General features: G+C 48.2%; 1 protein-coding gene across 5 annotated transcripts in view; it reads left to right on the top strand.

The window, feature by feature from the left end:
* The window catches only part of PTPRN (protein tyrosine phosphatase receptor type N), a 472,242-nt gene that overhangs the window by 300,821 nt on the left and 149,180 nt on the right, over positions 1-22,241 (top strand). For all 5 annotated transcript variants that reach the window (XM_085650116.1, XM_085650114.1, XM_085650115.1 and 2 more), the window contains exons 9-12: positions 189-571; positions 13,590-13,676; positions 14,250-14,329; positions 19,699-19,763. In XM_085650116.1, coding sequence (XP_085506242.1) covers positions 189-571; positions 13,590-13,676; positions 14,250-14,329; positions 19,699-19,763 — 615 coding nt within the window. The remainder of the gene's footprint in view (positions 1-188; positions 572-13,589; positions 13,677-14,249; positions 14,330-19,698; positions 19,764-22,241) is intronic.

The following is a 22,241-nucleotide window of genomic DNA, read 5'->3' on the forward strand; positions in this document are numbered from 1 at the left end:
GGAGGTGTGTGTGGGTGGTCACAGCCTTGGGACAGCAGTGGGGGTTGCATCCAAAGGTGAGATGCCTCGATAGAGCCCTGCGGGGTCTTGGTATTTGAACAGCCGAGGGGGGTGCAGGTCAGAGTCATGGTGCATTGGCAGACAGACCTCCTATGTCATTGACCCCGCCTTCTGTTCTTTGCATCCAGGTCACAGAAGGAGACATGCAACATGGACCGGAGGTGGAGACCCCGGTTTCTGTGTATCCCATCCCTGCAGCGTCAGTTACTAACCCCACCCCACCAGGCACTGGGGGGTCCCAGCTTGCTAAGAAGGAGGCCTCAGCTGGGGCAGGCGAGCAGGAGAGGCTGCCTGGCACCATCACAGCCCTAGAAGAGGGCCCCCGGGCCAAGCTGGGGCCCCCAGAAGACTTTGTTCTGCAGCTTCCACGACAAGCCGACATCACCGGCATAGCCACCCAGGTGGAGCTGGAGAAGAAGGATTACTACCAGACGGGCAGGCTGGGGGAGTTGCTCGGCCATCCGTCCGCCGGAGCGTCGGAGGAGTATGGATACATCCTGACCAATCAGGAGTAAGAGATGGGGATGACACCTGGGAACCAGGCGGGGGGGGAGAGGGACGAACAAGACTCGTGAGGCAGGAGGGGAGTGGAAACCATGGGCCATTGAGGGTGAGCCTCATGAGGAATAACAAAGTACAAGTGTAAATTAAGAGAACCCTTGACAGTATCTGGGGAGGAGAAGGCGAAGGTGTAAAGTTAAAGGCGACTTGTCTGTATTGGAGAAGAAGGTAAACGTAAAGTGAGAGGGAAAGATAAAGGTGCAAAGCTAGAAGCGACAAGATACTACTGAGCCAGAAGATAAGGTCGTAAAGGGAGGGACGTGTGAGGGTATTGAGGGCAGAGACAAAGGTATAAAGAGAGAGGAGGCGTGTGAGGTATGAACAGAGGAACCAGACCCAAGGGGAATATTACGGTGTAACGTGAGAGGAGCCCATGCTGAGGGAGCAGAAGGTGAAGGCGTGATGTGGGACAAAGGATCACTGATGGAGGGATGTGTGATAACTTTCAGGCCCTGGATACAGGAGTGACTTGAGAGGAGGTCTGTGGTAGCTTTAAATGATGAGATCACAAGGCGGGAACTTTACAAAGTCAGGAAAGACAGGACAGTGTTGAGGGACACAAAGAGGTACATCAGCAACTGTTGAGAGTCCCTGTTCCTAAAATTGTCAGGTTCTCAGATGGAACTGTCTTCCATGGAAACCTGCTGTGAATACAAAGACATGGATGACAAAGACGTCCATCCAGGACTTACAAAGGATAGAGGGACACAAGTCCATTCTAGGCCTCCTAGACCCCCCTAGCTCCAGTGTGGGTCGAGCAGATCCCTCAATCTCTTGATGCAACTGTTCTCCAAAGCTCCTTTTCCAGCCCCCCCCCCCTTTCACGTCATGAGTGTATTTATAGCAAGTAACATATTTTATAACATACATAAATCATATTTTATTATCCTGATAATCAAAAGCCATCCAGTAAAAGTATCCAGTGTTATTATATATCACAAATAAATGAATTAAGTTAATAACGATGCATTCATGTGCAGCTGATCTATATAGACTTTCTTAATTCATTAAAACATTGCACATTATTTATTTATTTATTTTACAGATTTGTAGAGCGCATGGCTGCCCGTAAGCGTCCCAGCGCTAATGATAAGAAACCATGCGCGGGGAAGCCTTACGGGAACAGCCAGGTCTTGAGTGCCTTACGAAACGAAAGGAGGTTGGGCTGGACTCTAATGTCCAAGGGCAATGAGTTCCATAGCTTGGCCGAGTTGTATGCAAAGAGTCGACCCCCAGAGCGGGCCTTCTTAATTCTTGGGACGAATGCCAAATTACCGTGTGAGGAGCGTAATGTTCTCTGAGTACTATAAGGGGTGATAAGATTTTTTAAAATAGGTGGTGCCTTGCCCTGCAGAATTTTATATGTCGTGCATAGTACCTTAAATTGTATCCTTTCTTGGATAGGCAACCAGTGCAAGGCCTTCAAAGCAGGTTTGGCTGAACAGCGAGAATGGGTTCCTGTGAGAAGTCGAGCGGCGGCATTCTGTACTGTCTGAAGTTTTAAAAGAACTTTTTTGGGGGCACCTAGATAGAGGGCATTGCCATAGTCCAGGCGAGACAGCACAAGGCCATGAATCAAGAGTTTTTGTGAATGCGTTGGGAGTAGAGGCAGGATTTTTCTAGCAGTCCGTAGAAGGCCATGACATACACCCGCCGTTTTCCTTGCGTGTGTGGAAAAGTTAAGGCCTTCGTCTAGCCAAATTCCTAAACTCTTAATTTCCTTTTTAGGATTGGGTGGCGAACCCATACAGGGAGGCCATAAGGATTTAGGTTGGTAGAGTGACTGATTGCCTAAGATCATCATTTCAGTCTTATCGTTGTTGAGTTTAAGATGTGAGATGTTCATCCATTTGGCTATCTCACTAAGACAGTTGTGAAGGTTAGTGAGGGAGTGGTCATGCTGACTTAGGGAGACTACTAATTGGGTGTCGTCAGCATACGTTAAGAGCTTAATCCCAAAAGGGGTAACTATTTTCTCCAAGGGGGACATGTAAACATTAAAAAGAGTCGGGCTCAGGGACGAGCCCTGAGGGACCCCACAGCTAACTGCCGTGGACCTTGAAGTAAAATTACCCTCCGCTACCTGGAAGGATCTGTTACTAAGGAAGGATTCCAACCAGGACAAGGCCGTTCCTGCAACTCCCAGATCTCTAAGCCTGTGGACCAGTAAAGGATAGTTGACGGTGTCGAAGGCAGCGCTCAAATCTAGGAGGATCACTGCCACTGATCCTCCTGAGTCGATGATTTTTCTCGCCTCTTCGACAACCGCCAACATCGCAGTTTCAGTACTCTGTCCGGGCCTGAATCCCGTCTGGGACTGCTCAAGAAGACCATTCGATTCTAGGTATTTTGAGAGTTGGTAATTAACATACTTTTCGGCTATCTTGCTATTGCCTGGGAGCAAGGAGATCGGCCGGAAATTGCCTAGTTCAAGGGGGTCAAGGTGAGATTTCTTAATAAGGGCTTTGACAATTGCTTTTTTCCAGCTTGATGGGACGATGCCGTGTGTGAGCGAGTTATTGATCAAATTCGTCAGATAGGGAAGGATGGTAGGCGCAGCTAACTTCAAGATATTAAATGGCGCAGGATCAAGTGGAGATCCGCTTTTGATTGAGTGTAATATGGGAGAGAGAGTTTCTACTGTCAAGGGAGTGAAGCGGGACAGTTGATCAGTTGTAACATGAGGGATAAAAGTAGACAAGTTAAAGGTTGGGGGGACGTCAGATGCTTGTGGCGGGAGAGTGTTGAGAATATTCCTGATCTTGGAATCAAAAAATTCCGCGAGTTCATTACATCGATTGGCTGATGGCTCTACTAGTGGAGGAGGGTCCGGTGCTTTAAGAAGTTTTTTAGCAATTTGGAATATCTCCCTAGAAGAATTAGAGGAGGATTTGATTTTTTCCTCAAAGTATTTAGTTTGGGCGGTTTTAAGTGCTTTTTTATAAGTAAGGATGGCCAGTTTGTATTCAGCTTTTTTTGTGAGGTCAAAATTTTTCCTCCAGTCTCTTTCCGATTTCTAACAGATTTTTTTAAGGATTCGCAATTCCTGGGTAAACCATGGGGAGGAGATTTTAGCTCTGGGTTTGCAGGAAAGTTTTTTAGGGAGAGTTATGTCAAGTGCCTTTCCTATCCATTTTGAAAACTCTATATCTGCAAGCGTAGGGTCGGAGGTAAGATTAGGGGGGGAACGCTCTAGGTTTGCCCTCCATTTTTCTGAATCTAAAGCCGCCCAGGGGCGAGAGGGTTTTTTAGATACAGGCTTGGAACATAAGGTATCAGATAATTGCCAATTTAACGATATTAGGAAATGGTCAGACCATGGTACCGGGGTAGGGTCTGGGATAGTTAGCTCATTGATGTTGGAGAAAATAGGATCTAACAGGTGGCCCAATGAGTGAGTTGGTAGTCTACTTTGTAGTTTAAGCTGAAGGGTTTCAAGGTCTGCTATCAAATCGGAGGCTGGTTTAAGTTCCTCTTTATCAAAATGTATATTCAAGTCTCCTAGGATCATGAAAGTGGAGTGGGTAGCAGAAAGTGTGCACATTGATCAATGACTTGCATTTATTGAGAAGGTTCATTTATTCTCAAACAATTATTGTTTGTTTGCTCCTTCTAGGGCGTAGAGTAACAAAAACGTAACTTTGAAATATCGTAAGACATTACTAAGGAAGTAGAAACAAACTTACAGACTGCGGCTAAAGCAAGAAACCATAGGGAGCGAATCTCAGGACCTACAGGTCTGACATGAGCACCTGCAGCAGAATTGTTAGAAGGTGAAACGGAAGGCGTAGAAAGGGGGTCGCAGTGACTGTAAAAGTGTAAAGGGTACGGTTGCTCCTCTGGTGGTCTCACGTGCATGCCTGACTCTAAGATGGTGACTGCTCAGCAGTGTCATTTGTTTGGCTTTCTGATTGGTCTGCCTACCATGACGTCCTCTCTTGTAACAGAACCAACTTGACCTCTGTTCACGTGATCTCTTTGACGGATGTTGTCCACTCATAGATCAACTCAGTATCTGTTCAGGTGAAAGAGATCGCAGTACAAGAATATTTAGTTGTAGATGTTTTTTTGATATAGCATTTTTCCCTAATGGATGTTTTCTAGCTGTAAGGGGAAAGAAGTTTCCATTTGTGTGCAGAGAAGAAGTTGCTCCTCTTCAGGTAACACCCACAGGTACCCTGCGAGCAGGACTTCTGCAGTATTTAGTTTCATCACAATTGATATATTCTTTGTTTGAGGTCGGTCTCTTATTTCTGAAGACATATTTTGGTTTAAGGTCAGTGGTCATCGTTGCTGGGAGCCCTCTGTGATTCCTTCCTGAACCGTTTGAAGAGACTTATGGATAAATCCAAAGTTTGAGCCCAGGAAGAGTTCTGTTGTTTGCTCTCTAACCTTGTAAGTTGATTGTAGCTGCATGGACCTCTGCTGAGGCGTTTAGAGGGGAGGCTTGGTGTTTCTGTAGAAGGGCTGCAGGGCAGGACAGAAGGTCTTTTCAAGAGAGAACTGTCAGGATTAAGAAGTGTCAGAGACATTGAGTCACTTTCAGGAGCAGGAAAGCCTGGAAAGTTTGTAGGACGGAGCTGTAGGAATTGACCTCCTGCAGACACTACACTGCACAACACATGTTCACATTAAACCCTCACAGCCTGGTCAGATGGGACATTTCCAGGGTGATGGTGGAAGAGTCAGTATTTAAGGCTCCTTCACTACGGAGCAGACACCGGGCGATCGGTTTCGTTGTTATTGTGGCTCTCTGCTTCGCATGAGTTCATCCCGGTTTCCAGTCCTGGCACATTCGTTGTTTTTCTCCCCACCCTGTTCCCTGCAGTTAAGGATGTTCCTTTGTTTCCTCTTGTGATCTACCCCCGTGTGTTTGACTCCTTGTATTCTCCTGCTTCCCACTTTGATCCTCGCCTTGCGGCTTGAATGTCTTCTGGATTCTGGGTTTCCTGCCCAGTATTTGGGTATCTTGGGAGCTCACTCTAGTGCATTCGGACACTGCGATGGGTCAGCCTCACTCTGTCCTACTGCCTAGTCTCCCTGGCTCCCTTGACCTCCTTCCAGACTGCTGACTCTTGTGCCGTACATACCCTACAACGGGTCCATAATCCCACGAAATCCTCAAGGGTTCCAGTTAGAAGTCTCTGGATGCCACCAACAACTGGGGGGGATCAACCTAGAGTGTGAATCCAGCACTACTTTTCTCTTATTGTTGTTTTTTAAAATGTGTATTCATCAAGTATAGCTTCAAACAATAAAGCCAACATCATGAATAAGTGACTGCAAAGATCGGGACCATTCATCATATCTTGGACAGTGCGGAGATCCCAAAGCCCATTATCTCCTTCTCATTCGACGTCTACTGCTGACCGATAGCGTCTACACATCATAGCACTTAGGAGACAACCTGTACATACATCCATGTGTCGTCCCCTTTATCTGCCATCTCGGGGGTTCGTCCAGTAAGATAACTCCTTATTGGCCCCCATGTGTCCCCGGGCCGAGAAATCATGGGCAACGATGTACTGTACGATTCCGATTTCGTATTCCACAATGCCGGATCACTCAGTTACTCATCCACGGCAGGGTGAGCACCAATCCCCAGGACATGGTCACATGCCTTTAAACCAGCAGCAGGACGAAACTAACCCATTTTCTAATGTGCGTGGGCACCATGTTTACAACACCCAGGAGGACTGGAAGGGCCCCTGTCTGCAGTCTCAGACCCACTGTATCCACCAGTGTGTGCAACAGGCAGCTCCACTGGGCTGCAACTGATGGACACTCCCAGGCGAACAGGATGAAGTCTACTGCTGGACTGGAGCACCTCCCACAATTATCATTGTCCCCCCACCATATTTATACATTTTAGCAGGTGTGCAATAAACTTGATGCAGGAATTCATAATGTATTAATCTATGTCTGACATTGCGAACACCTCTCTGGCATGACGACAGCAGTATTCCCACTGCATCCGGTCACTGGTCACCTGATCCTCTCCTCCAGTTTTCTATCGAATGGCTTCCAGCTCCCACTGCATCCGGTCACTGGTCACCTGATCCTCTCCTCCAGTTGTCTATGGAATGGCTCCAGCTCTCACTGCATCCGGTCACTGGTCACCTGATCCTCTCCTCCAGTTTTCTATGGAATGGCTCCAGCTCTCACTGCATCCGGTCACTGGTCACCTGATCCTCTCCTCCAGTTGCCTATGGAATGGCTCCAGCTCTCACTGCATCCGGTCACTGGTCACCTGATCCTCTCCTCCAGTTGTCTATGGAATGGCTCCAGCTCTCACTGCATCCGGTCACTGGTCACCTGATCCTCTCCTCCAGTTGTCTATGGAGTGGCTCCAGCTCTCACTGCATCCGGTCACTGGTCACCTGATCCTCTCCTCCAGTTGTCTATAGAATGGCTCCAGATCTCACTGCAGCCGGTCACTGGTCACCTGATCATCTCCTCCAGTTGCCTATGGAATGGCTCCAGCCCCCACTGCATATGGTCACTGGTCACCTGATCCTCTCCTCCAGTTGTCTATGGAATGGCTCCAGCTCTCACGGCATCCGGTCACTGGTCACCTGATCCTCTCCTCCAGTTGTCTATGGAATGGCTCCAGCTCTCACGGCATCCGGTCACTGGTCACCTGATCCTCTCCTCCAGTTGCCTATGGAATGGCTCCAGCTCTCACTGCATCCGGTCACTGGTCACCTGATCCTCTCCTCCAGTTGTCTATGGAATGGCTCCAGCTCTCACTGCATCCGGTCACTGGTCACCTGATCCTCTCCTCCAGTTGCCTATGGAATGGCTCCAGCTCCCACTGCATATGGTCACTGGTCACCTGATCCTCTCCTCCAGTTTTCTATGGAATGGCTTCCAGCTCCCACTGCATCCGGTCACTGGTCACCTGATCCACTCCTCCAGTTGCCTATGGAATGGCTCCAGCTCCCACTGCATATGGTCACTGGTCACCTGATCCTCTCCTCCAGTTTTCTATGGAATGGCTTCCAGCTCCCACTGCATACGGTCACTGGTCACCTGATCCTCTCCTCCAGTTGCCTATGGAATGACTCCAGCTCCCACTGCATACGGTCACTGGTCACCTGATCCTCTCCTCCAGTTGCCTATGGAATGGCTCCAGCTCTCACTGCATCTGGTCACTGGTCACCTGATCCTCTCCTCCAGTTGCCCATGGAATGGCTCCAGCTCCCACTGCATATGGTCACTGGTCACCTGATCCTCTCCTCCAGTTGCCCATGGAATGGCTCCAGCTCCCACTGCATCCGGTCACTGGTCACCTGATTCTCTCGTCCAGTTGCCTATGGAATGGCTCCAGCTCCCACTGCATCCCGTCACTGGTCACCTGATCCTCTCCTCCAGTTGCCTATGGAAGGGCTCCAGCTCCCACTGCATACGGTCACTGGTCACCTGAACCTCTCCTCCAGTTGCCTATGGAATGGCTCCAGCTCTCACTGCATCCGGTCACTGGTCACCTGATCCTCTCCTCCAGTTGTCTATGGAATTGCTCCAGCTCTCACTGCATCCGGTCACTGGTCACCTGATCCTCTCCTCCAGTTGCCTATGGAATGGCTCCAGCTCCCACTGCATATGATCACTGGTCACCTGATCCTCTCCTCCAGTTTTCTATGGAATGGCTTCCAGCTCCCACTGCATACAGTCACTGGTCACCTGATCCTCTCCTCTAGTTGCCTATGGAATGGCTCCAGCTCCCACTGCATCCGGTCACTGGTCACCTGATCTTCTCCTCCAGTTGCCTATGGAATGGATCCAGCTGCCACTGCATCCGGTCACTGGTCACCTGATCCTCTCCTCCAGTTGCCTATGGAATGGCTCCAACTCCCACTGCATCCGGTCACTGGTCACCTGATCCTCTCCTCCAGTTGCCTATGGAATGGCTCAAGCTCCCACTGCATCCGGTCACTGGTCACCTGATCCTCTCCTCCAGTTGCCTATGGAATGGCTCCAGCTCCCACTGCATACGGTCACTGGTCACCTGATCCTCTCCTCCAGTTGCCTATGGAATGGCTCCAGCTCCCACTGCATACGGTCACTGGTCACCTGATCCTCTCCTCCAGTTGCCTATGGAATGGCTCCAGCTCTCACTGCATCCGGTCACTGGTCACCTGATCCTGTCCTCCAGTTGTCTATGGAATGACTCCAGCTCTCACTGCATCCGGTCACTGGTCACCTGATCCTGTCCTCCAGTTGTCTATGGAATGGCTCCCAGCTCTCACATGTCTTTCAGAGCTGCATTGAACCTCACAGTCACTGTTTGGTTGACTAATGAACCAGACTTTGGGCCTGATATAGATCTGGAGGACGGGTTACTCCGTCACAGCGGTGATGAATATCCGTCCGCCGAAATATAAATTCTGTTATATCCTATGGGATTTAAATTTCACTAGACGGGATATCAGTCCTCGTTGTGATGGAGTAACTCATCCACAAGAATCTAAATCAGGCCCTTCGTAGTCTCCAATCGGGTGGCTCCCGGGGATATGAGGGGATTCTCTCATTGCTTTTGTAACAGTTTTCCTGCTATTCCTCTAGCGTGCGCCTAAGCTACCTGATACCTCTCGGCAGAAGTTTAGCGACATTAGGGGTTCTCAGCTGGTCTGATACTCGGTGCCTACAAGAACACACAGACAGTCGGCAGTAAGGCACCTTAAGAGTTCCAAGCCTCGGTGTCTGGTCGCCGGTCTGGGAGAAGGCTTACTCTTCGGAAGTCATCCTGGGCTTAAATACACAAGGACAAAAAAACATTCTAGCATTAGCTATGAATTCAAAAACATGAAGATTGACAGGATGCAATAGTGCAATAGTAGAGGTAGAAATATCCAATTTTAATGTCGGTTCTGAGGTGACACATCCAAAACCGTGCTAAGTTGAGCAGGTCAAACACATAGAGCCTCATTTACTTATTTTTCGTGTTGGGCAGCACGGCAAGCCTTCATCCTGCGCTGCCCTACGCCAAAAGGAAAGGGCAGGAATGCGCTGTATCTATGAGATAAGATAAGGCGCATTCCAGCGCTGACGCACAAATGGCTCCCTAGCACCAACATTTTCACCCTTGCACCATGGTGCACCATGGTGCCAGGGTGTCTGAGTTGAAATCAGGTTGTTTTTGTGGGGGAGGGGACACCCTTCCTCACAAAAAGACACCTTACGTCATGCCTGGGGAGGCGTAGGCTTTTGACACATTCCCAGGTTTACAGCATGTTGTAAATCTGGGAATTTGTCAAATGCCGTGGGTTTTACCCACCACGAGGCCCATGTCGCGCCTCCCCATCTCAGTATGAGGCAATGCAGAGACTTGTGCTGCGTTGCCCTTCTCCATACTTACGAGGGCATGAAAAGCCACGCAGGTTCGCTTTACGTGGCCTTGTAGATATTGGTCTGCACTGTGCGTCACCGGAACGCCACTGAAAATGATGCACCGGCAGTGAAAGGGGCTTGTAAATAAGCCCCTGTGTCTGCATGTGGAACAGGAACAAAGCTCTAATCTCCAGATACAGGCCCATGTATAATGGAGGGGGGAGTCTGCTTCTGATGGACTCGCAGTGGAAAAGGTTGGGTGGCGTTTCTCACCTATCACAGGTAAACGTGGCTGTTTGAGTGATTCCTTTGCGTGGATTGTCCTTTGAGCACTGGATGAGGGCACAAATCAGACTTCTTAGGTCCACACTCGATCCAGGTACCAGCCACTGGTACTCAACCGACCTTATTCGCTTCAGGAAGCCAGTGGTTGGAGGATTTCTTCCCAGATGTATCTTTCTAGTGCTGGGATCAGTCACAATCATTTGCTTGAGATGTTACAGGAAGTGACGGTATGTGTAGCTTGTCTCAGCCAAGGCACAAGAGCTCCTACCCTTCTTCATTGGGTCGACCCCAGAATGACGCATTGCTCCCCATGCACCACATGCATGGGTTCTAGCCTAAGTGTGGCATGGGAGGGCCCTGCAAGCACGGGCTCTTGCCTAAGTGTGTCTTGGGGGGGCGGCACCGCAAGCACGGGTTCTAGCCCAAGTGTGGCATGGAGGGGCGGCACCGCAAGCACATGCTCTTGCCTAAGTGTGGCATGGCGTGTAGTGGAACGGGACAACTAGAACCCCGGCCTTGAAGTGCGTCATGCTGCCCTCAGCCCTCTTCCACAGTGGTGGGGAAAGGCGGGATTGTTGGCGTAGAGATAGTGCTCCGGATGCCTGAAGCCTCATAAGTATCAGAACAAACGTTGACTCCTGACTCTCCATGTAGACTCTTGAGAGTCGTACTCAATCTGGCAGGTCATGGAAGATTGGATGGGTGCGAACCCTATACTTGGAACAACCCCAGCTCAGGGACTTACCTGAGCCGGAACTAGGGAACTTGGTAAACGACAAGGCCCTTGGTTGAAGAGGTTCACTTTATAACTCATAGAAATATGTTTCCCAAATATTTAGTTCTTGCCCTGACCTTTTTTTGAGGCAAAAGGGTCTAGACCCCAGCCCCGCCCATCTCCATGCCACAGATGTCACTCTGTCAAACCCATGCACGACATGAGAGGTACGTGTGGTTTATGTGCAGAGCAGGAGGGCTGCCCCATATCCCTTGTCTACAGCACTCCTTCACTGCACTAATCTGCACCATTGAGAGTCCTCTGAGGTTGGCTGGATTGTCCTGCCCTCTGAATACTGTTCTCACCCGTGGCATTACCTGTGCACATACCATACGGGTGATGAGTACAGGCCTCAGCTAGGCCAGCAAGTACAAAGGGTTCGCCCTTCTGTGTACGAAATACTAGAAGGAAGTTGGCACGGAAACTGCAAATACAAATACAAAGTTTATTAACCTTCAAAGGTGGTCCTACAACCTACGCAACACTCTACAGTATTGCACAGAGTAGCACACAGAACTTGTGCACATGGTCCCCTTTTATACACAATAGGGGGGCTCATAAGTAGGCGGATACAACATGAAGCAAGATTTATGGCCTTATATGGACATGTTCAGTGCATGATCAATACATGGGTGGAGTTAACAGTTCCTACGACCCGCGAAAACACATTCGAGCAAAGCCTAATTAGTGACAGATGTGGTCAGTTCTGACCATGCACTAAACGCACAAAGGAGTTGTTCATGGACTGTTGCTAGGCAGATCTCAGGAGCGACCAATGAAGAGGTAAGACTCTTCTCGTGCAGAGCACGTGGCTTCGTGGCCATACAAGATGGCGGACGGCTAAGCAAAATGGGGTCTGAACACTAGTCAATATAAAACAGGAAACGTAACTCAGACATGAAGAGCACATGTCTTCAGTAAATGCTTAATCATATCGCTGTTTCATTTACAACAGACGACCCTTTCAGCATTTGCTGAAGACATTCGGCTTGCTAGGATAATCAAGATAATCATCATTTATATCTATTCTCATCATCTCAGTTATTTCTTTGTTTATGCTCTTTCGATAGGTGGCATCGGCAACAGCTTTCTTATTGGGGATACAAAATGAAACACATAGAGAACATATCATAGGACCACATTTGAATACACATACAACATGTGAACAAAATTGCTACAATAATACATAGACCAGTAAGAACTTTCCATCCCCATGTAATAATTAAGGTCCAAAACCATCCAGAAAAGATCCAAGTGCCATTTTCTGTATGAATGTCAGCAGCAATTTTATGCAATTTATTAATAGCTTGATAAACTGATGGTGTGTGATCAGGGATGAACACACAACAACTACTTCCTATAATTCTACATGCTCCACCTCTATCTGCTAGCATAACATCTAATACCATACGGTTCTGTAATGCAACAATTCTGGTGATCTGTAATTCTTCCGTAATGTTCCCGAGAGCAGCAGCAGTTTGATTCGTTACAGCCTCAACAACCCTAGTTAATCGTCGAACCTTTCTACTATTCAGGGCAGCTCCAACAAAGAAAAACAGTCCTAGATTAAAATCAATATACTGTTGCAAACTGGTATCCGTCTGGTCAACGTCATCAACAGATAGAGTGCGTTTATACCTATTTACAGTTACATTGTTTAATAACTTCAAATCTTTATGATAAGACGCAGGTGCTAAGAATACAGGGGGTAATAAAAATGCCACATAACATACCCCGGACCATCCGGCAGGCAAACGATAGTAACCTTTATTACCACACACGAAATAGGTATTGTGGGAGGCCAGAAAGGTACTGTTATTTAATCCATCTATATTTAGTACAACAATGCAATCACTGACACCAACAGGAATATGGCCCACGCTTTGGATACACATGTCCGCTTGGGCTTGTGCCAGATGGTGCAATTCCTCTATTGATCTTAAATGCAGAAGGACTCTTACACAATGACAATGAAGAAGTGAGCTGAGGTCAGTAAGAATGTGCGCTACATCTAATCACAAGTTGTCGCCACCTCAGTCTGGTCGTAAATTGAACACCTCCAAGGATATCCTTACGCAGCGCTTCCAAAGAGGAGCAGTCCCCTCTCTGGAACATTGAGAAATGCTTCTAGATATAGAATAAAGTGTAGAAGTTATGAAGGTAGATCCTTTTCTATCATGAGATGTTTCCAGTTTTTTAAAGTTTTTCTGTAGGGCACCTCAGGGTTCACTTCCTCATTTTCATTAAATCAGGTTATTTCTCTTCCTGTCTTCTTTCAGAATCACAAACAATAATCTGTATGTCAGGACAACTCTGAAGTGCTTCATTCATAGAGAAGAATGACATGACATGACTTGGTATGACTTGCTATAACTTTACATGATACATAGCCATGATTGATACTGGTGCTGGACAGTTCTCTTTCAGAGGTAGATGCGTGTGTGGTCTACATAGGTGTCCTCTGCTTCCCCAGTGGCACCCTCTGTTTCTTGTGTCTTTCCTCTTTCTCTTTTCATGGCTCTTTTCTCGCTCATCTGTTCACTCCCCTCTCCTTCACGCTCTTTCCCTCCCTCTCTAGGCCCCTGAGTTGGAAGGATGCCATGAGGCTGCTGCAGACCCTGGCTGAGCGCATACACCTGGCCACCACAAGCTTCATCAACATGAGGTAAGGAAGGCAGAGAGTCTCAATGAAAAGATCTGCACTTTGGCCAGAGCTGAGCTTGCGCTTCCCTATTTCAGGGGTACAGTCCTAAGGGGCCCTTGTAACTCCCAGAGTGCCTTTGCTAGAATGTATTTCCTTTAGTAGGGATCTCCCAGGGGTTGAACATCTGTCCATCCCCAGGAGGGTAGAGGCGACACTCTGCATGGCTTGCATCTCCTCTGCAGCCATGTCTGAGGGTCCGGCACACTTACAATGTCTCCTACAGAACTCCCCTACACTGGACACTGCTCCTACAACACAGCATACTCATCCTTGCTGCATGTCTATGCCTTGTCCATGGGAGATAGCACTGAGAGCTGCTCCAGTGACCACACAGGCCATGGGGTTCCCCTGGACGCTGCATGTCTGCTTGTGCTGCTGCTAGGTCCAGTTAGCATTGAAGCTCTACACAATGTGTCTGAACCAGCGCCAACCTAACAATCCTTGCCCAGGTAACACTACATCCCCCCTCGCACTCCCTCTAGTGTCATTCAGTCGCCATCCTTGTCCTCACACCTCATATCTTTGTGTGTGCAGTGTGTCTGGACCAGCTGTGACCTTCCGAATACGGCACAACAAACTGAACATGTCGCTCATGGACGTAGCTGACCAAGCGGGTGAGTGCCAGGCGGTCTGCACTGAGTGAGTGTCTGGATCTGTGAAGTGAGCACTACAAACAGGGCACTTGTGTGGCTTGCATCCCTTCCCTGTGCTGACACTCCTTCTATGCAGTACCCCTTCCCTGTGCTACCCCTCTTTCTGTGCAGTATCCCTTCCCTGTGCTACCCCTCTTTCTATACAGCATCCCTTCCCTGTGCTACCCCTCTTTCTGTGCAGTATCCCTTCCCTGTGCTACCCCTCTTTCTATACAGCATCCCTTACCTGTGCTACCCCTCTTTCTGTGCAGTATCCCTTCCCTTTGCTACCCCACTTTCTATGCCGCATCCCTCCCCTGTACTACCCCTCTTTCTATGCAGTACCCCTTACCTGTGCTGACACTCCTTCTATGCAGTACCCCTTCCCTGTGCTACGCCTCTTTCTATGCAGTATCCCTTCCCTGTGCTACCCCTCTTTCTATGCAGTATCCCTTACCTGTGCTGACACTCCTTCTATGCAGTTTCTTTTCCCTGTGCTACTCTTTTCTGTGCAGTATCCCTTCCCTGTGCTACCCCTCTTGCTATGCAGTATCCCTTCCCTGTGCTACAACTCTTTCTATGAAGTATCCCTTCCCTGTGCTGCCATTCTTTCTATGCAGTATCCCTTCCCTGTGCTCCCACTCTTTGTATGCAGTGCCTCATCTCTCTGCCACAGGTGTCTATCAGATTGTGCCTTTTCTCTTTCTTAGAGTGTGCCTCTTCCCTGTGTTGCTACTCCTTCTAGGAAGTGTCCATTGTTTGTGCTACCCCTCTTTCTGCAGTATCTCTTTCCTGCCTAACCACTCCTATGCCGAGTCCATTACTTGTGCTACCACCCTTTCTATGCTGTATCCCTTTCCTGTGCTATCCCTCCTTCTATGCAGTATCCCTTCCCTGTGCTACCATTCCTTCTATGCAGAGTCCATTACTTGTGCTACCACTCCTACTATGCAGTCTCCATCACTTGTGCCAGCACTCTTTCTATGCAGTATCCCTTCCCTTTCCTACCCCTCTTTCTAAGCAGTATCCCTTCCCTGTGCTTTCCCTCTTTCTATGCCGCATCTCTTCGCATCTCTTCCCTGTGCTACCCCTCTTTCTATGCCGCATCTATTCGCATCTCTTCCCCGTGCTACCCCTCTATCTATGCAGTATCCCTTACCTTTCCTACCCCTCTTTCTATGCAGTATCCCTTCCCTGTGCTTCCCCTCTTTCTATGCCGCATCTCTTCCCTGTGCTACCCCTCTTTCGAAGCAGCATCCCTTCCCTGTGCTGACACTCCTTCTAGGCTCTACCCCCTAGAATACCTCCCTTGGTAGACCGTGTCGCTTCCCTCTGCTGCTCTTTCAGAAAGAAAGAAATCCCACCCATTGGCCATGAATTGTGGACTCTTCGGATAAAGTGACGTGTGTCAGTCATAAAACTCACCACCAGTCCTCCTCTGTAGTTCTTGGCGCACACTCTCTTAGGGGTTGAAGCAATGTTTAATCAAAAAATAATTAATGAGCAACAGTGCTCATAACAGCCATGTTTTTTGTTTACCCTTTCACCAAAAATAGCACGTCACTCTCAGGCGCAGCGGAAGGTGAATGTCATTTTGCGGGAAGTTGTTGCTAAGCTACACTTATGATAATCAATTTATTTGATATGAGTGTGGAGCACCTCTGTTTAAGTAAATATTTTAAATGACCGAAATATGAAAGTATAATCAGGAGTTTGTTTATTTATAACCAATATGCATCTTTACATAAGATTATCGTGTACTAGAAATCCAATGTGTGTCTTTACATGAAAATTTTACAAACGTGTTTTGCTAAAACTCCTCTTCATGGCAATTTCATTGTATCTGCAATTGGAAATAAAATCATATGTGTGCATCAGTCTGAAATCCAAGTGCATAAGCGAGCAGTGCTACGGCCATTGCGTCTTAGTGCCAGTTACAACCTACATTTCATGGCCTTCCGGCCCATGGTTAGAGTAGGCAGCGACTCCATACCCAACCGGAAAGGCTGCTTCTTCTGTCTCTAATCTTTATGTAAATGGTGTCCTTCGACTCCAAGAATCTGCCAGTGGAGAGGCTTAATTCGTCTGCTTATGTTCAGTTACTTCGCTCCTCTGCTATTCATCTGAATAGCGTCCACAGAGTAGGTACCAGACAGAGCTATTTCTGGTAGATCTACCACTTTGCAGTAAGCTCCATCCAGCTCTTCGAGAGGATCAGGTGAGGGAGGTAGAAACATCTAATGCAGGATACACTCTGCTTCCTTAGTTGGCATAGAGGTCTTCGAAAGGAGTGCACGCGGAAGTAGAGCCTTTTATCTGAGAGACATGGTGGGATCTATGAAAAACGAGGTAAACTAAATTGTTGCCATCCCTCCAAAACTATGGGCCTCGTTTAGAATATTTTGATGCACGACAGTGCAGCCACTCTTCCTGCTGAACAGCCGCGTGTCAAAGTAAAAGGGCAGGAATGCGCCGTATCTGCAAGATACGGTGCATTCCTGCCCTTCTCCCCTGCGCACAAACAGCAGCCGTGCGCCAGCGCAGACACCCGTGCGTCATTTTGCAAGGTTGCCTGCATTGTGGGGATGATTGTTGTTGTGCAGAAAGGGACACATTCCTGCAAAAAACCAATAATGAAAGGCCTTTTCCCCTTACTATGCGTGCCGCAGAATGCAGCACGCATAGAAATAGGAAAAACCGAGGAGAAATAAAAGTATTTATCCTCCTTGTGCTTCCTTACACCACACCTGGGAAGGTGTAGGGTTCTGATGCATTCCCAGGTTTACAAAATGTTATAAATATGTGAATGCGGCAAATTGCATGGATGTTGCGCGGGAACACCCACGACAACGCCCATGGAACGCCCATTTCACACAGAGTTGTGCGTTCAAGGGAAACATATTTACACAGTCATGAAAAGTCACGCAGGGCGACTTTACACGGTCTTGTAAATATGGGGAGGCCCATTGTGCTGTTGGTGCAGCCATAAAAGTGACGCACTGGGGCGCAATGAGCTTGTAAATTGGCCCCTATACCTTTGATTATGAAACTGAGATGGCAGCAAGGTTAAAAAACAGTGACATGGTGAGGACTCTTAATCCATCCGACACATCCAATGGGTGATCAAAAAAAGGTCAACATGTTTCAGCCAACCAGCACCCATAGTAGGCTTTCTTCAGGACCAAATATATATTAGTCCTCTGCAGTACCTGGTGGGACATTATCCCCCTGGAAATCTGTGATATCTGCTGTTTGCGCACCCAGGCCTGGAAGGATGTCTCCAGGTACGGCACGAGACCCAGATTACCCAAGGGGCACCAATAGACACCGCCAGGTGATTGTGCATCGAGCAATGTTTTTGGATTTAAGTCTGGCTCAAGTCCTGAATTGTATTGGAAAGTAGCCCCAAAGTAACATGAAGTAGCACAAGGCTCTAATTTGCGCTACCTACTTTGTGTCAAGGGATGCACCATAGGTGGTATATGGATGTTCCCATGCAACCATCCATCAGCTTTGATGCTAATCCCTACCTACTATCATTCGTAGAAAGAGATTTGATGCTAATCCCTACCTACTATCATTCGTAGAAAGAGATTTTATGCTAATCCCTACCTACTATCATTCGTAGAAAGAGATTTGATGCTAATCCCGACCTACTATCATTCATAGAAAGAGATTTGATGCTAATCCCTACCTACTATCATTCATAGAAAGAGATTTGATGCTAATCCCTACCTACTATCATTCGTAGAAAGAGATTTGATGCTAATCCCTACCTACTATCATTCGTAGAAAGAGATTTGATGCTAATCCCGACCTTCTATCATTCGTAGAAAGAGATTTGATGCTAATCCTGACCTACTATCATTCGTAGAAAGAGATTTGATGCTGATCCCTACCTACTATCATTCGTAGAATGAGATTTGATGCTAATCCCTACCTACTATCATTCGTAGAAAGAGATTTAATGCTAATCCCTAACTACTATCATTCGTAGAATGAGATTTGATGCTAATCCCTACCTACTATCATTCGTAGAAAGAGATTTGATGCTAATCCCTACCTACTATCATTCATAGAAAGGGATTTGATGCTAATCCCTACCTACTATCATTCGTAGAAAGAGATTTGATGCTAATCCCGACCTTCTATCATTCGTAGAAAGAGATTTTGTAAAAAGAAATTACACCACAAAGCAGGTGTAGCTGTTCATTCAGCACAGATATGAAACGATAAAGTGTTCCCCTTGACAAAGGATAGAATCTTGGGCTGGAAGGGTGCCCTTTCATTACAACACCCATGCATGACATTATGTACACCCCGTTACACTATGGTGCACGGGTGCGTTTATTGGCGCCAGGCAGCCTAAGGTACGTCAGCACCAGGGGAAAGAGCATCCCCTCCATGTCTTAGCAGAGAGCGCTCTGTTGTGCTCTGTCCTTTTCACACAACGTAGCGCAGCAACTTCGGATACAGCACTGTGTTGCGTGAAAATTTAGTAAATCAATCCCTTCGTTTCTCCAGCTGAAGCACTCCTAACATCCAGTGCTTCCCAGCATGGGTGGCGTGCGTCTCCTAGACCTTGGGGCCCGCATTTTCTTATATAACATTTCAAATTAACTGAATTACACATTCAGTCGTTGTCTCTGTGTAGTGTGTGTTATGCAGAGTGCTCTGACACCCTACATTGGTAAGAGAAATTAAATACATGTGAGAGAGAGTTAAGGAGACATGAGAGGCACCATTATAGGGTGGTCATGAGGGAATCCGTGGAGAAGGATGTCACTGGGGGCAACAAAGATTGTCGTCCCAGGCGCCACTAGCGTTAAAGATGGCCCTGGTCGCACCGAACTCGAAATGACCCTCTTGGTGCGTTTTGCAGTTGGTGAGTGAACATCTGATTGTGAGGGCATCTCAACTCAGTGCTACTGTTCGCAGGATTGGACTGGAACAGAAAATAGACCCAGGCACCAAAGTAAAGGTGGCCCCCATTGGTGAAGAAGAAAGCCATGAAGGTGGCCCATATTTGTAATCGGGTCAGCTTTGAACTTATAAAGACACCCGGGAGAGATGTTTTGCAGGGTGTGGGAGAGTGAATGCATTTGTGCTTGCTGCAGGCAATGTTTGTTTTAATATCAGGGAAATCAACAGTAAAGCTGGCACAGCAGACCATAAACAGGCCCACGAGTAGCCAAAATACGGCCCACACACTGACCTTTCAGACCCGCCCTCCTGGCACTGCCAGATTCCCCCATATGCCAGTCCGACTGTGGCCATATATCTCTCTGTTTCGGTCACTCACAGCGTCCAGGAGCCACTCACTCCCTCTCTTTCTGTCTCCCTCCATCCAGGAGCGGCAAAGAGTGACCTGGAGGCGCAGACGGGGCTTAAGATCGTCCAGGCGGGAGTCGGACAGGTAAGGGCGTTCACCTGTATCTGTGTCCTGAGGAGCCTGTGTGTGGTGCACTCCCTGAGGTCATGGCATGGGGGGTATCAGGCCCTCCTGCGGGGCATGCATCTATCTGCCCTTTCTGTACTAGAAGATTTCTATACCGTACCGGGGCTAGCACCAGTGCAGAGAGCTGGCAAGGGGCACTACATGGCGAGGTACTGGACCGACTACCTTATGCTGAGAGGAACCCCTGCTAGGGCCACACAGCACGGCACTGATCCGGCCCCAGTGCAGAGCGCAGGCGATGATAAACAGCGGGGCGCTAGGCCAAGCATCAGTGCAGGGAGCAAGCAGAGGAGATACTACACTGAGAGGAACTGGGCCAAGCACCACTACAGAGAATAACCACTGGAGATACAACACTGCAAGGCACTGGAAACAACACCAGTGCAGTGAACAAGCACTGGAAATACTACACTGAGAGGCACTGGGCCAAGCATCAGTGCAGGGAGCAAGCAGAGGAGATACTACACTGCGAGGAACTGGGCCAACCACCACTACAGAGAATAACCACTGGAGATACAACACTGCAAGGCACTGGACACAGCACCAGTGCAGTGAACAAGCACTGGAAATACTACACTGAGAGGCACTGGGCCAAGCACCAATGCAGAGAATAACCACTGGAGATACAACACTGCAAGGCACTGGACACAGCACCAGTGCAGTGAACAAGCACTGGAAATACTACACTGAGAGGCACTGGGCCAAGCACCAATGCAGAGAATAACCACTGGAGATACAACACTGCAAGGCACTGGTCACAGCACCAGTGCAGTGAACAAGCACTGAAAATACTACACTGAGAGGCACTGGGCCAAGCACCACTACAGAGAATAACCACTGGAGATACAACACTGCAAGGCACTGGACACAGCACCAGTGCAGTGAACAAGCACTGGAAATACTACCCTGAGAGGCACTGGGCCAAGCACCAGTGCAGTGAACAAGCACAGGAGATACTACACTGAGAGGAACTGGGCAAAGCACCAGTGCAGTGAACAAGCACTGGATATACTACACTGAGAGGCACTGGGCCAAGCACCAATGCAGAGAATAACCACTGGAGATACAACACTGCAAGGCACTGGACACAGCACCAGTGCAGTGAACAAGCACTGGAAATACTACACTGAGAGGCACTGGGCCAAGCACCACTACAGAGAATAACCACTGGAGATACAACACTGCAAGGCACTGGACACAGCACCAGTGCAGTGAAGGAGCACTGGAAATACTAAACTGAGAGGAACTGGGCAAAGCACCAGTGCAGTGAACAAGCACTGGATATACTACACTGAGAGGCACTGGGCCAAGCACCAATGCAGAGAATAACCACTGGAGATACAACACTGCAAGGCACTGGACACAGCACCAGTGCAGTGAACAAGCACTGGAAATACTACACTGAGAGGCACTGGGCCAAGCACCACTACAGAGAATAACCACTGGAGATACAACACTGCAAGGCACTGGACACAGCACCAGTGCAGTGAACAAGCACTGGAAATACTACACTGAGAGGCACTGGGCCAAGAACCAATGCAGAGAATAACCACTGGAGATACAACACTGCAAGGCACTGGACACAGCACCAGTGCAGTGAACAAGCACTGGAAATACTACACTGAGAGGCACTGGGCCAAGCACCAATGCAGAGAATAACCACTGGAGATACAACACTGCAAGGCACTGGTCACAGCACCAGTGCAGTGAACAAGCACTGGAAATACTACCCTGAGAGGCACTGGGCCAAGCACCAGGGCAGTGAACAAGCACAGGAGATACTACACTGAGAGGAACTGGACACAGCACCAGTGCAGTGAAGGTGCACCAGAGATACTACACTGCGAGGCGCTGGACACAGCACCAGTGCAGTGAACAAGCACAAGAGAAACTATACAGCGAGGCACTGGGCCAACCATCAGTACAGAGTACAAGCACAGGAGATACTAACCTGAGAGGAACTGGGCTAAGCACCAGTGGCGACACCAGTCACAAGATTTACCTCCCTCCCTCTTACTGAACCGACTACCAATGCAGAGAGAGGGCTCTGCTTCCTGGTAACTAAACAGCCCAAAGTACAGAGACACATACTGCGGGACCTTACTGGCAGAAAATAAGCCCCCAGAGCACTGTGAGTCTAGGGTTACCATCAGCCAGCCCAGTATATTTCTGTCAAAGCCTGTGAAAGCTAGAAAAGTTGGCAAAAGGCTGTATTTTCCCTTTGACCAAAAGTTTTACAGGCCAATTACAACAAGAAATTACTTGAAAACTCTTTGAACTGACTAGACCGTTCTTTAATGATTTGAAGGGAATGTGATATATGGGGCCCGACTCACAGAACTAATCTGAGACAAAATCCTAAACTTACTACTTCTGGTATTCACAGAAGGCATTTAGTAGTAGTAAAGTTAGGATTTTGTCTTAAGCCTGTCTTAA

This window comes from Triturus cristatus, chromosome 3_2, assembly GCF_964204655.1.
Source record: "Triturus cristatus chromosome 3_2, aTriCri1.1, whole genome shotgun sequence".
NCBI lineage: Eukaryota > Metazoa > Chordata > Amphibia > Caudata > Salamandridae > Triturus > Triturus cristatus.